This window comes from Prionailurus viverrinus, chromosome A3 (genome assembly GCF_022837055.1).
Source record: "Prionailurus viverrinus isolate Anna chromosome A3, UM_Priviv_1.0, whole genome shotgun sequence".
Taxonomy (NCBI): Eukaryota; Metazoa; Chordata; class Mammalia; order Carnivora; family Felidae; genus Prionailurus; species Prionailurus viverrinus.
In genome coordinates, this window is record NC_062563.1 from 104,737,712 (window position 1) to 104,753,339 (window position 15,628).

Consider the following 15,628-nt stretch of genomic DNA (forward strand, 5'->3'; position numbering starts at 1 on the left):
ATTATAATACATTATGACCAATTAAAGAATGCAAATCCAGCTCAATATTTGAAAAGTAATCAATGTAACTCACTTCATTAATAGAATGAAGAAATCTCACATGATCAGCTAAATAGAAAAATTAAGTCAAAATCCAATATTCATGATAAAAATATCCAGCCAACTAGGAGTAGAAAGGAACTTCCTCAGTCTAATAAAAGGCACCCCACAAAAACCCTTCAGTGAATGTTCACACTTAATAGGGAAATATGGAATACTTTTCTTCCAAAATCAGGAACAAAATAAGAATGTCCACTCTCACCGTTGTTATTCACTATTTTACTGTAGGTTTTCGCCAGTCCAATAAGACAAGAAAAATAATTTTTAAAAGGCATAAATGTTGGCAAGGAAGAAATAAAACTCTCTTCATGTACATGTGACATGATGATATATATAGAAAATCCTAAAGAGTCTATAATGAAACTACTAAATCTACTAAGTGAATTCAGTGAGAATATAAGAGGTTAATATAAAAAATTCAATTATATTTCTACATGACATTAAGAAACATTTGGTAATTAAATTTTAAAAGCAATTCTATTTGAATAAATTTAGTAAAAAATGTGAAAGACCTCTACACTGTAAATTATAAAACACTAAGAAAAATTAAATTCCTATATAAAGAGAGATAAACCATCTTCTTAGATTTGAAAGACCCAGTACTGCCCAAATTGCTTAATAGATCCCATGCAAGGGGCATATGTACCCCAATGTTTATAGCAGCACTTTCAATAATAGCCAAATTATGGAAAAAGCCTAAATGTCCATCAACTGACGAATGGATAGAGAAGATGTGGTTTATATATACAATGGAATACTACTTGGCGATGAGAAAGAATGAAATCTGTCCATTTGTAGCAACATAGATGGAACTGGAGGGTATTAGGCTAAGTGAAATAAGTCAGTCAGAGAAAGACAGGTACCATATGTTTTCACTCATATGTGGATCCTGAGAAATTTAACAGAAGACCATGGGGGAGGGGGGCAAAAAAAAAGTTACAGAGAGGGAGGGAGGCAAACCATAAGAGACTCTTAAATACTGAGAACAAACTGAGGATTGATGGGGAGTGGGAGAGAGGGGAAAGTGGGTGATGGGCATTGAGGAGGACACCTGTTGGGATGAGCACTGGGTCTTGTATGGAAACCAATTTGACAAATTATATTTAATAAAAAAAAAATAGATTCCATGCAATCTCAAATAAATCCAATCAGGCTTTGTGTTCAAAAAAACAAAAAACCAAAAACTAAAAACCTGGTAAGCAGATCCAAAATTGTATACGGAAATACAAAGTGCCCAGACAAGTCAAAACAGCCAAGAAAATTTTGAAAAAGAACAGATTTAGATGACTCATACAACCTGATTTTTTTTTTTTTTGCAACAGTTTTGGGACACCAGTTTTTATCTCAGAATAGAGTAACCAGGACTCTCATGCATTGCTGAAATGAATATAAAATGGTACTACCTCTCTGAAAAATGGCATTCTATAAATTTAGACATACACATATGCAATTACCCTGCAAGTAAATACCCTAAAGAAAATGAAAGCCTTGGAGGAGAATATTCACTGGTGTCTTATTCACAGTAGCTAAAAGATTAGACACAACCCAAATGTCCGGCCCTGGGAGAACGTATTAAAACATTGTGGTTTATTTATTTAATGTTACTACTCAGCACTAAAAATTAATAAACTATCAACAACATTGAGGAACATTAAGACATTGTGTTGAATGAAATAAACTGGACACACGCAAAAAATATATACTGCATGTTTCCATTTACAGGAAGCTCAAGAACTGACAAAATTAAGCTCTGGGAGTAGAACTCAGAAAGGTGGTTGTCTCTCGAGGTGAGGGCCAACTGCAACGAGGGAAAATTTTTTTTAATTTTTTAATTAAAAAAAAACGTTAATGTTTATTTATTTTTGAGAGAGAGACAGAGACAGAAAGCGAGTGGGGGAGGGGCAGAGAGCGAGGGAGACACGTAATGTGAAGCAGGCTCCAGGCTGAGCTGTCAGCACAGAGCCTGACAGGTGGGACTCGAACCCACCAGCCGTGAGATCATGACCTGAGTGAAGCTGGACGCTTAACCGATTGAGCGAGCCACCCAGGTGCCCCAAAGAGGGAAATGTTTCATATTTGGTTTGAGCATTCATTACACAAGGGTATATGCTTGTCATTGAACTATACCCTAAAATCTGTGCATTTTACCATGTGCAAATTAAATCTCAAAAACCACTCAAAAATATTTTAAGTAAGATGGTGGGTGTGAGTGATTTGCATTTATTTTCTTCTGGGTGGCTTGGATTGATCGATCTTAGTGGTACCTGAAGCTCAGTCTGTAGGATTTGCTGTTCGAGAACCGTGGAATGCCAGGCTTGAGTGCAGTAAGAGCAGAGGTGTGCCCGCTCATGCCCCTCCCAGCCAGGCAGCCCCACAAGCTAGCTGCACACCAGACTGGCAGGGCCCTCCCGATTACCCTCCTTTTGTAAAGCCTGGCACCAGCCTACCCATCGGTGCAGTAAATTTCAAACACACACCGATTCTAAATTACTCAGAAATGAATTCCCTAAGAAGCAGGATTGCATAGGGAGGAAAGAACACAGGATAAAGGTCCAAAGTGTGGAGTTATATTCCCAGTGCATCTGCTCCCAGACCCTGTGATCTTAGGCAAATCCCCAATTTTCTGACCTTCAGAAGGTGGTGATAACACACAACTGCCCAGGCAACATTCCAGGGCTTTGCTGGAATAGGAATAGCTGAGAGGCATAGATGGAAGCCTGCTATAAAATGCAAAGCTCCGTGTGAATTTACAGGACTATCACCGTTATTTTATTCAGTAGCCTGACTCCGACCCCCCTCCCCAATCCTACATGTGCACACAACCTTGACCTATTTTTGAAAAATTTAAATTAGAACCTTTATCAGAGGTAGAGAAATTTTAACAGCCAAGTCTGTTTCTTTTAGAAAATATGGAGAAACATTGGTTCAAGGTTTTTCAAATCCTCTGTGGATCCCATCCACCCAGATATACAGACAATCAAGATTCAGACATCACTTTTAACCTGAACATCAGATTTTAGCCACAGACTTTCCTGTCCCCACTTAGAAAATGAAGTCCCCACCTGCCTCTCCCCTCACTCCTTACTAATGCCAGGCAGGACCTCACACTCATTTTTACAGAGCAAACCCTGAGAGCCATCTCACCTGCTGGCAAAGGTCAAGGCCAAGGCTGTGGCCAGGTGAGGCATCAGGTGAGGCATCTGTGTTTGGTGCTCAATGATCTTGACTTCTTTCTTGGCTTTAGGCCCAAACTGCCTCCGGCTAGAGAGAATCAAGCAGGCACAAATTTTATCAAAATTCAATAGGCAAGTTCATTTCCAGAGCTAAAAGTGCTAAGCAGCCATTTGCCTTTAAAACACTTCAGAATACAGAATGCCCGGGTCTCCTAAACTGTGGTTGAGATAATTAGATATCAAAAGTTTCTTAGGATAGTCCAACAGAAAAGCTTTTTGGCTCCTCTGGAAATTAATCTTCCCACCATGGACTATTTTTAAAGCAGACTATCTGTTTAATTAATACACAGAGTAATTTTTACTCCTTAACATTTACATGGCATTTTATAGTTCCGGGTGCCCCGCGATCATTAATTATTCAGCTTTACTAAGTTTGTGACATAATTAATAGGACGGGAGCAACATCCTAGAATGTATTTCAAAAGGACATTCTCAACAAGGAGGCAACTCTAACCCCGCTGCTCCCGTCAGATTCACAGGCAGGTCATTACTTTCAGCCCACCTAAATCCCCCTGCAGTTCCACACAGAAAGGTGTTCACAACCCGCCGGAAGTACTGTGCTTTCTGAACAGCTGCTGCTCTAAGGCAATGGTGTCCAGGCGAATCGAGGCCTTCCTTAGAGCAGTTCGTGAGGGGGGGGGGGGGTGGATTATCCCCACAGGCAACACCCAGGGTCTAATCCTACAGAATCCCTCGGCCGCAGACTGCAAAAAGCCTGGCCTGTCGGAAGTCACCTCCCTCCCCAGCCCTATGATTGGCTCTACAGCCCTGGGTTTGGCAGCCTCCCCTCTGAACATCTCTGATCTTCACGCTGATTTTTGAAAGGACACCTCACGCACGTGCACATGCATACACACACACACACACACACACACACACACACAGGCGCACGTAATGCTATATTATCAAACCAGCAGAGCAAAACTCATGCTTCAGACACCGGTGAGGTGAGGGTATTTATCAGTCACAAGGAGAGAAGGGAAACGGGAGTTTTTAAAAAGTTTTACACTCGATAGACTTTCTTAAACATAATTTGATGCTTTCCTGTTGCCTTTGTTTGTTCTTAAAAGACCACCATGATCGTGTAGTGCATACGGTGGTCTAGAATTCATAACCTGTTCCTGGTGTGTGTGTGTGTGGGGGGGGGGTGGTAAGGGCGACCAGACGCTCGCACGGGGAGAACCGCTCTTAAGTACTGTGAGCACAGGCTTGTTTTCTAGGCGCACAGACCTCCCCGGGCACGGCCTAACCACCCCGCAGCTGCTTGTCCAAGTATCACTACCCAACTCTGCCCTCCGTCCACACCGGCGGACCCCAACGCCTACAGGCCCTGGTGCCAAACGAGGCCAGACGGCCTGCAGGGAAACGTCTCAGCTTTTGCTGGATCACTGCAAAACCAGCAAGGAAATCACAGATCCAATAATGGTGTCATCATAATGTCGGGGCATTTTAAATTCCATTTGTCCCCACTCTCTCAATTTCCATTTTTAAGTGCTATGATTATACTGTATCTTTTCTCTCCGGTCACTGTGGCTAAAACGTTTGTCTGCTGAGGGTAGACACTGCCACACGACACTGGGGGACATCCGCGTGCCTGCTCTGTGCAGGCATCCCCTAAGGTGCTGGGCGTCCACCAGGGTCAAGGAGGCCCGGCCCAGCTGCTGAGCCCCCAGCCCTGGACACGGAGAGAACAAGACCAAGCGACGTGGGCAGGACAGCCTTGTGCAGACCCCCACGACCCCAACCCGTACCCCGCTCACCCTGCCCTGTCAATCACCCGTCGTGCTTATGTGCTCCTAGAACATCACTGCAGGGAACTTCTCCACACAGCCAGGAAAAGAAGCCGCTGATCGCAGCACCTTTTAGCTTTTGTTTTGCTATAAAATAATTTCAGTAGCAATACCACTTTGGACAGCATCCCATCAAAACCTCTGTTTTTGTGTGTGAAGCGTTTGTCTTGGCCTCCCACACAGCAAGAATGAATGAAAGAATGAATGGATTTTGCCAGTGAGGAAATGCAGACGAAGCGCCACAGAGTGGCTGACTCAAGACCTCAGGGAAGGTCTTCGGGTGACAGATCCGACCCCTGACCTGGCGTGCCTCAGTTTCCCAGGTTAGGCCATACCTCATAACCATCCCATTTCCTCTTTGACCCTCACGGTAAAATTATGGTGACAGGTGCAGAGCAGAAAGAGGCCACCAGGAGCCCATGTGGCAGGCCTCGCCGTGCCTTTCTTTGTGCTCTGTGGGAGTAAAGAGTGTCACTAATGAGCTGCCACAGACTTGCCAGGCAATGTCACAAAACTCGGGACATTACACAAGACTCTGAATTTCCAGCTTTCCTTGAAAACTAGGAAGATCTGGCAATTCTGGACCCCGTTCCCGTGATCTGTTCCACTGGAGCTCAGAAGCTGCTGACTTCTCTGTCTGGGGCATGGCTGTTCCCCGTGGTCCCCAGGGTCCTTTCCGCTCACTGCAGGCCTGGGAGGCACTGAGTTTTCAACCCCTGCCGCGGGGGATTTCTTTTTTTCATCCAGAATACATTTACATCAGCATCCTTACTTGTTAATTAAGTTCTGAGATTATGATATACGGCCAAGCGCAGGCATTCTCTGCGGCTATGAATTCATTAACAGAACTAGAGGGCAAAAGAGAACAGCTCTGGACAGCTCACGCAGCACGGAATCCAAAGGCTTCGGCTTGGCATTCAACAGACTACTTTGGCCTTGCCTGAGTGTCCCAACTGGTTTTTCCTGCTAAGCCCCTTCAGACACTTCCCATCCTGGGCCTCTGTCCAGGCAGGGCTCTCCGCCAATCTCATTCGGCTGCCACACGTCATATTTCTGGTGGCTTAGCCGAATGCCCTCTCCTCCCACGGACACGTTCTCCTATTCGTGACATGCCCCCTTCGAAACCCAACCCAGACCAATCAAAGCAGGAAGCTACTTCTCCTCAGGGTGCCCTGGGCACTTCCCCTGTTATTCCTGCCCCCCTGGGAACGCTTCTCCCTTTCAGGCTGGTGTGAGGGACACCTGTACTGACCACATGTCTCCTTGCACTGCCATCTGGGGCCCTGCTGACTGGCCCTTGGGCGGGCCAGTGCCTAAGGAGAACAAAGGACTACTGGGCTGGAGTAGTGTTTCCATCTTTCATATGCAAACTAACCAGTTCAAAGCCCACACCCCCAGCCACCTCCTTTACCAGGCTTTTTTTACTCTGGGCCGCTATCCCCCCAGGCCAGGTACCAGACAACTAGGGACAGCCCCTATGCCCCAGAACCTTCTGAGATTATTCAAACTAGCCAAGCCTAAACGTGCTTAGCCTGCTTGCCCTGCCTCCCCCATTCCGTCTCACAGAAACCACAGTAAAGGTTCTTGTCCCTGCTTCCCCCTTGCTCCCTCTGCCTCTTAACCATCCCTGCTGCTTCCCCATATGGCCCGCGTGGCACAGCACCCCCCCCCTCCCCTTGGGAACTGTGAGTTAACAGCTATCTTTTCAATGGCGGTCACCCCCTGCTCTGTTGGCCTCACCGGACCCCAACAATAGTAAAACCTAAGAGGCCAGCCTATTCCGTCTTGACATGCCCCAGGCTGGCCAAGTGTGCGTTCTTGGGAAAGAGAAGGCAGGTGAAATGTCCCACCATCCCCCAGCAGCTCCACACCCGACTCCTCGCCCACCTCCAGGTCTCCTTGGAATGTTCACGAGTTGCTGGATGTCCCGACAAAAGGCCAACGGTCAGACACTGGAGTGCCAAATGGGAGCCAGGGGCAGTTAGGACAGGGATGCAAGAAGCAAATAAGATGAGGAATCCACTCCGCTTTTATGCCCAACAACCCACCCCACCGCTGCTTTGTTTTGTCTGCTTTTGTTTTTTGTTTTTTGCTAGGGACCAGAAGGAAAGACATGAGCGGGGGAGAAAGCACAGCACCCGCCCTCTCTCCCTCCCTCTCTCTGGCCCAAGACAGCGACAGTCCCCAAAGCTTTGGGCTGAGGGTCCCTGCTGGCTTCTCACCCATCAGATATGTTCTCTGGCAGGACAAAAGTGATACTAAAGTCAAGTGACCCTTCTCCTGCCCAGAGACCCGGCCAGAGGTCACCCCTATGACTGCCACTATCAGCCTCCAAACTGGTAGCCTGGCTCCTTCAGAGGCAGCAGAGAGAAGGCGCCTCAAGTGTCTGTGCTCTGAGAGGGTGCGGTCAGTGCAGGAACCCTGCTGTGCCGCTGTGTGGTCACCCTCCTATTTATGCTCTCAGACCTAGCAGTGGCACTGCGGGTCATGATGGTCCAGGCCCGACTTCTGCTTGCCAGCGTCCTGGCGGGCTGCCCTGAACACAGCTCACAGGACCGTAATCCCTGCAGCTGGCCAGCAATTACTGCCTGCCAGACGTTTTTACTGCTCCAGTATGATCTATATGGGCACAATCCTCTTCCTGTCCTTTTCCTCTGCTGGGTTACTATTTTTCCTTAAAAACACATGTAAAGGCTGTATTTTTCTCTGTAATCATAATTTTTATTTCAGTGCCAAGAAAACCTCAAAGTCACTGAGCTCAAACCTTTGGTGCTCTTTAAAAACGAAAAGTGATGCATGTGCGTGTGCACACGACAACATCCATGTGAAAATAAAGCCACGGCCCTGAGGATGCTGTGAATGGTGCCATTTAAAATTACAGATTTGAAAAGCTATTTCTGGATTGTAGCAACTCATCAGGAAGAGAGGAAATATCTATTTTGGGGTGTTTTATTTCATTCCCACTCCATTTTGAACCCGGCTGCTTAAAGCAACATTCATGGAAAGTGACACGGCTATTAATCACCAGCTCAGCTACTGCGCGCGCAGCCTCTGGGGGTGGCTGAGCTGCCCGCCTTCCCATCTCCCTCTGGTCTCTTCTCCCAAAGGAGGCCAGTGACCTACTAAAAAGATAATTGCTTCACATGTTTCCTGCTCTGCAGCATCATTGCATCAGTATACTCTGAATGACATCCAGTCAAATTGGAAGAAGGAGAGGAGCTTTGTGGCTGGGGCTCGCCCTTGACCCTGAGACTTCTTGGTGCAAGCTGGTTCACGGGCATCCCTGCTGCCGGAGGGAGGAAGGACGAGACCTTCCTCCTTCACTGTCAAAGTGCTGACCTCTGCAGACAAAAGCTGAGCAAATTCCTGGGCCCCGGCCACACTCCCTGTGGCCACCTTCCCTCATTAATCTCGGCCACAGACAGGCTTCAAGTGAACCTGTGAATGCCCCACAGATGGACCACTACAGCCCCACTGGCCCCCAACAGAGACCCTCCAACCACTCAGAGAGCCCACAGCCCATCTATCCCTTTCTCCCCTTCTCTGGGATGCTCCTGAACATAGAAACCCACAGAGAAAATAAGTTACAAAGCAGGATATTTTAACACCACTGGTTGGACCCGGCAGATTTGGTTCAGCTGTCCAGCCAGGATGTAAAAACCCGGCTTCTCATTATCAAGTAATGTCAACAGACACCTTGACTCCCAGCACCAAGCCTCACCACACCCAACCCCAACTAACCCCACCCTGGGGTCAAGCTTGGGATCATGGAAGGGGCCTGGCTACACACAACCCTTGTTATTTTATTTTATTTTTTTTTGCAGCTGAGCATTTAAATAGAGTGTCTTCGGGTTCTGACAAAGCAATCCTGCATTAAAACATAGGGCTCAAGATGTTACATCACCATGTTTTCACTGCAATTCTTCAAATGGCATCTTTAAATCTGTCTGTAGGAAAGATAGAAGGTGTGTGTATTTTCAGGCAGGTGTGTGTGTGTGTGTGTGTGTGTGTGTGTGTGTGTAACATACAAGTACATGCTTTTTTTTTTTAATTTTTTTTTCAACGTTTATTTATTTTTGGGACAGAGAGAGAGACAGAGCATGAATGGGGGAGGGGCAGAGAGAGAGGGAGACACAGAACCGGAAACAGGCTCCAGGCTCTGAGCCGTCAGCCCAGAGCCCGACGCGGGGCTCGAACTCACAGACCGCGAGATCGTGACCTGGCTGAAGTCGGACGCTTAACCGACTGCACCACCCAGGCGCCCCAAGTACATGCTTTTTTAACAGTAGCCTTGATTGTCACAAAGTGTGCAAAATGACCTCAAGAAAGAGTTCTTAAAGCACCCCCCGATCCCGTGGAAATCCCAAATAACTTTCGCACCTTCCAGACACTTTATTTCTCTGACCCCTCCCCAGTCTCTCACTGCAACCACCACAGAATAGAATGGTTGATCCTTAATGGTTGTGATGGAGTCCATGACGATGGCAATTTATAAACATGAAAATATTTCCGACATGAAAAGAAATGAGGGTGCTTTGTTGTCAGGGTCGAAGTCTACATAGAGAGGGCAGAGACAGCCACCCCAAACCCATAAACAGACAGTAGAGCCCATGTTCTCTTGGCCAGAGAACACAGAGAGGAAGAGCCTTTGCCATTCCTTCTTCCCCTTTCTCAAAGGTCACACCGTATCAAAGGCCCAGGAATACAAAGGCCCTCCCCAACAGGAAGCCTGTGGTTCTAAAGTCATGGCCAGTGCCAGGTGGGGACTGACATCCTGCCACCCGGGCCTGCAAAGACTGTCCACCTTGTAAATTCGCATTGGGAGACAAGTGCCAAGTGGAGCAGGCTGCAGGAACCATAAGGGATTAGGATCAGGCCACTCCTCCCACCAGTGGATGGATGACCCCAGTGGAGATGCCAGCAACCCTTCAGATAAGAGACAACACAAGGCAGAGTAAACCTGCAGTGCTCATATTTCCGTTGGGTGGGCCACTTCTGGTCAACATTATAATCCTGGAATATAACTACTATAAGCCTGACCATGAAGGTCTAGTAGAGAGCAAGGCTTGGGTCACTCTGAATCTGAAGATTGGCCAACTCCAGGTTCTTCTGTGAGGATTCAATTACACAAACACCAGTGGGTCTGACCTGACACACAAAGGTTCAAACCCCTTCAAATTAAACACCAATGAATCTGGCTGCCTCTCCACTGAATTTGCTCTTACCCTCTTCCAGTGCCTCATGCTGCCCACGGGAGGCTATCCTGGGACCAAGTCAACATCCCATCACCCCAGGCATCACCAGAGGGGAGGCAGGAAATAGTGGTTAAACCCCAGGCTTTGGATCAGACAAATCTGGTTTGCATACAGATCCTGACACTTGCTATGTTAACCTGAGTAAGTTACACAAACTCGTTGAGCCCATTAAATAAGGCCGACGATGATGGTAAAGACTAAGTGAGATGGTGCTCATATGTGTTTAGTACCACGCCTGACACATAGTAGGTCTTCAAGGCATGTCTTCATCAACATAGTCATTACCATTATCCTGAGTCCCTAAAATTACCCTCTCTTCTACTCAGCCTTGATCTAGAAAAAATCGTTTTGATATTTCCCAAAAGAAGTCCCCCTTTTATTCCTTTAACCCAAACAAAGCACCAATGTATTCTGCATCACTAGAACTGTTGTAAAAGAAAGTTAGAGTCAAGGGGAAAGTCTCTTCCACCCAATCTTAAATTAAAGATAATGAAATTACTGACAGAAAAGAAGATAAGCTGTTTACTGCTGTGTTAGAAAAATTGTGTGTGTGTGTGTGTGTGTGTGTGTGTGTGTGTGTGTGTTTGTGTACTGGAAAGCAATATGAAGCGTTCTAAAAGCACCTGACACTTCTATGTATCCAAGAACCCCAGCCAAATTTTCTTCTTCCCAAATTTCAGGGAAGGACAAAAGGGTGGACAAAATAAAGCCAGAGAAGTTGGGGTGGGCAGAGCCTTCCAGTACATCATGTTGCCATAGAAGCAGCAGGTTCTTTCCAGAGTCAATCAGCCCACCCTAGAGAGGAATGTGAATGTTATTCAGATGGTTCCCACACAAGGGAAATTAATTTACTCTTCAGAATAACAGCCTCAGCAATATCTATGAGTGACATGGTGGTTAATGTTAGTTGTCAGAACTATGATTCCTTGAGATTGTTCTTTAAGAAAAAATCATATCCTAATGAATGCAAAACAAAATTACAATGGTGGGAGACATGGAGCCATAAATTATAGCTGAGACTGCCTGGGGTGGGCTAATAATTTCACTATTGAATTATTTTCATATTTTAAAAAATTATACAGAGAGAGAGAAAGTCTTCCATCATCAACACCACTGCAGAGATACCGCAGAAGCCCCCAGCACCTCAGCCGTTAGCGTCAGGAAGCAAGAGGGCCAACCACCTTGGGAGCCAGCCTTCCTCTCCACTGTATGGCAGGTGCAGGGTATATGTGCATCCTGCCTTGCCCCAAGAGCCGTCCAGAGCCTGCTGTCATCCTGGAGACAGCAAACCAGGCCACCATGTGTGTTCAGTGAAGGAAAGGACACAAATACTGAGCTGCCACACTCTCCAGGTAACCCCTTCACTGAGGTTGATTGTCAAAAAATGAAAACCAAGCAGTGAAGTACTCTTTAGGGGCTGGCATCCATTTAGTAATGGTTTAGTCTGGCTTTAGACTGTTCTTGGCAATGGGACATTACCCAAGTAGCTTAAGGACTGGCTACAGCCTCTGCTTTCCCTCTCAATCCATAGTCTTAAAGTAAAGGGTACCCATAGGTTCTTAAAACAACAGCAGAGTCTTTCAATTTATAAACATGGTATGTCTTTCCATTTATTTAGATCTTTGATTTCTTTCATCAGTGTTCTGCAGTTTTCAGAATATAAGCCCTACACATGTTCTGTTAAATTTTCCCATAAGTATTTCAATTTTTATAAGCAATTGTAAATGGTATCATATTTTAAATTCTGGTACTCTTGCATTCATTGCTGGTAGATAAAAACTACAATTGATTTGTGCATGTTTATGTTGTATGCTGTGACCTTGTTCAATTCACTTCTTAGTTCTAGGACTTTTTTGTAAACACTATGAGATTTTCTTTTTTTTTTTAAGTAGGCTTCATGCCCAGCACAGAGCCAAAAGTGGGGCTTGGACTCATGATCCTGAGAACGGGACCTAAGCTGAGATCAAGAATCAGACATTTAACCAACTGGGCCACCCAGGTACCCCTTTGAGATTTTCTATAGAAACAATCATATCATCTGAATGTAGAAACAACTGTTTTACTTGCTTCCCAATCTGTATGGTTTTTATTTCCTTTTCCTGTCTTATTGCACTGGCTATGACTTCCATCACTCTATTGAATGACAGTGATAAGAGCAGATATTCTTGCCTTATTCCCAATCTTAGGGGGAAAGCATTCAGTCTTTCACCATTAAGTACGTGGACTGTACTTTTTTTATAGATGGTCTTTATCAGGTTTAGCACATTTCTTGGTATTTCTGTTTGAATGAGAATTTTTGTGAAGAATGTATATTGAATTTTACAAATGCTTTTTCTGCACCAATTGATAATGATTACGTGATTTTTCTAGTTTTATTTGTTAACATTTTGTATGACATGGATTTTTACATATTAAACCAGCATCCAGCATTATATACCTGGAATAAATCCCATTTGCTCATGGTGTGTAATTCTTTTTACATATTGCTAAATTCTATTTCCTAATATTTTGCCAAGAATTCTTGTGTTTATATTCAGAAGAATATTGTGCTGTATTGTCTTAATTTGTTTTGGGGATCAGGATATGACTGGTTTCATAAAGTGAATTGGAAAGCATTTCTTCCTCTTCCACTTTCTAGAAGAGTTATATAGAATTATTGTTAATTCTTCTTTAAATGTTTGGCAGAATTCTCCAATAAAATCATCTGGCCTGAAGATTTTTTTTAGGAGTTTTAAAATTACTGATTCAATTTCCTTAATAATTCTCGAGTTATTCAAATTGTCTTGTATATTGGATAAAATATGGCATTTCATGTTTTTTCGAAACATTGGTCCATTTCATCAAAATTTTCAAATTCATGTATACGAAGCTGTTTCTAATATGCCTTTATTACCCTTTTGATATTTTCAGTGTCTGTAGTAATATCTCATTTCATTCCTAATATTAGTAATTTGCACGTTCTCTCTTTTTTCTTTGACAGTCTTGCTAGAGGTTTGTCAAGTTTACTGATCTTTTCAAAGAACCAGCTCTTTGCTTCATTGGTCTTCTCTATTTTTCTGTCTTCAGTTTCATTGATTTCTGCTCTTAATTTTATTATTTCATTCCTTCTGCCTCCTTTCAGTTTTGTTCTTTTTCTAGGTTAAAAGGGGGTGCTTAGATATTAATTTGAGGCGGAGCTTAGATATTGATTTAAGACTTTCCTCAATGTATGCTTTTGGTGCTATAACTTTCCCTCTCAGAATTGCCTTAGCTGCGCCCCACAAATTTTGATACATTGTATTTTCATTTCTATCTGGTTCAGTGTATTTTTTTAAAGTTTATTTATTTATTTTGAGAGAGCACACACAGCCAAGCTGGGGAGGGAAAGAGAGAGAGAGGGAGAGAGAGGATCCCAAGCAGGCTCCATGCTGTCAGCACAGAGCCCAGTGCAGTGCTCGATCTCACAACAGTGAGACCATAACCCCAGCAGAAATCAAGAGTCAGATGATTAACCAACTGAGCCACCCAGGCACCCTTTCTTCAGTGTATTTTTAAAAAACTGTGCTTGAGAGTTCTTCTTTTTATTCTAGTTACTTAAGTAACTTTTACTTAATTACTTACGTGACTTTTACTTACACTTACTTAAGTCTATTGTTTAGTTTGCAAGTTTTTAGAGGTCCTTCCTGTTATCTTTCTGTTACAGATTCCTAGTTTGAATACACTCCAGTGAGAAAACCCTCTGTATGACTTCAACATTTAAACATTTGTTGCAGTTTCTTTTATGGCACATGTTATATGGTCTATCTTGGCAATGTTAGGCACTCGAAAAGAAAATGTATTCTGCTTTTGTTTGGTGGAGTGTCTTATAAATGTTGATTAGATCTTACTGCTTGAAAGTATTGTAGAGTTTTTCTATACCTTTGCTGATTTCCTGTCTAGTCACATGAGTTGTTAAAAGAAGGGTGCTGAAATCTCCCACTATAATTGTGAATTGGTCTATTTCTCCTTTCAGTTCTATCAGCTTTTACTTTATGTATTTTTCAGCCTGTTGTGTTTTACGTGCACATTTAGGATTGTTGTAACTTTTTGATGGATTGACTCTTTTTATCATTATTAAATGTCCTTGTCCTTGATAATTTCCTTTGCTCTGAAGCCTACTTTATATGAAATTTATAGAGCCACTCCTGCTTTTCTTTAATCTTTGCATAATGTATCTTTTTTTCATTCTTTCACATTCAGTGTGCCTGTATGACTTTATGTGAAGTGAGTTTCTTACAGATGACATAGGGTTTGGTCATGTTTTAAAATCTACTTTGCCAAGTTCTGTTTTTTAACTGAGTTATTTAGACTAGTTAAATCTGATGTAGTTATTTTTTAATGTTTATTTATTTATTTTGCAAGAGAGAGAGAGAATGCACGTGCACATGTGTGAGCGGGGCAGGGGCAGAGAGAGAAGGAGACAAACAATCTCAGCAGGCTCCATGCTATCAGTGCAGAGCCCATCACAGGGCTCAGACTGTGAGATCATGACCTGAGCCAAAATCAAGAGTTGGACATTTATTTATTTATTTTTTTAATTTTTTTTTTCAACGTTTATTTATTTTTGGGACAGAGACAGAGCATGAACGGGGGAGGGGCAGAGAGAGAGGGAGACACAGAATTGGAAACAGGCTCCAGGCTCTGAGCCATCAGCCCAGAGCCCGACGCGGGGCTCGAACTCACGGACCGCGAGATCGTGACCTGGCTGAAGTCAGACGCTTAACTGACTGCGCCACCCAGGCGCCCCAAGAGTTGGACATTTAACAACCTGAGCCACTCAGGTGCCCCTAAGGTAATTATTGATACATTAGGGCTTAAGTCTGACTTTTTTGTTGTTGTTCCCTCTGTTTTTTAATTTCTGCTTTATTTTTCCTAATTTTCTGTAGATTACTTAAACATTTTAAAAAATTGTTATCTATTTGTACAATTTTTTTTTTCCAGATTGGGTGATTTCCATCGCCTTATCTTCTTGTTCACCAATTCTCTGTCCCTTCCATTCTTCTGTTAAGACCATCGACTGAGTGTTTTACTTAGGTTATTATATTTTTCTGTTCTAAAATTTCCACTTGGTTCCCCTGTATATTTTCTGTCTCTTTGCTTAGACTCTATTTCTTTGTCAAGACTTCCTTTTTCTTCCCCCCATGCTTCAAGTGTACTTGTAATTGATGTTTCAAGCATTTTTATGATGGCTGCCTGAAAGTGCTTTTCAGACTGCCTAACATCTTTGTTATCT

General features: G+C 43.8%; 1 protein-coding gene across 1 annotated transcript in view; it reads right to left on the minus strand.

Annotated features, from left to right (window-relative positions):
• Positions 1 to 15,628, minus strand: part of ACOXL (acyl-CoA oxidase like) — a 312,998-nt gene that overhangs the window by 182,815 nt on the left and 114,555 nt on the right. Inside the window, exon 11 of the mRNA XM_047854457.1 lies at positions 3,244 to 3,360. Within this exon, the coding sequence (XP_047710413.1) occupies positions 3,244 to 3,360 (117 nt within the window). The remainder of the gene's footprint in view (positions 1 to 3,243; positions 3,361 to 15,628) is intronic.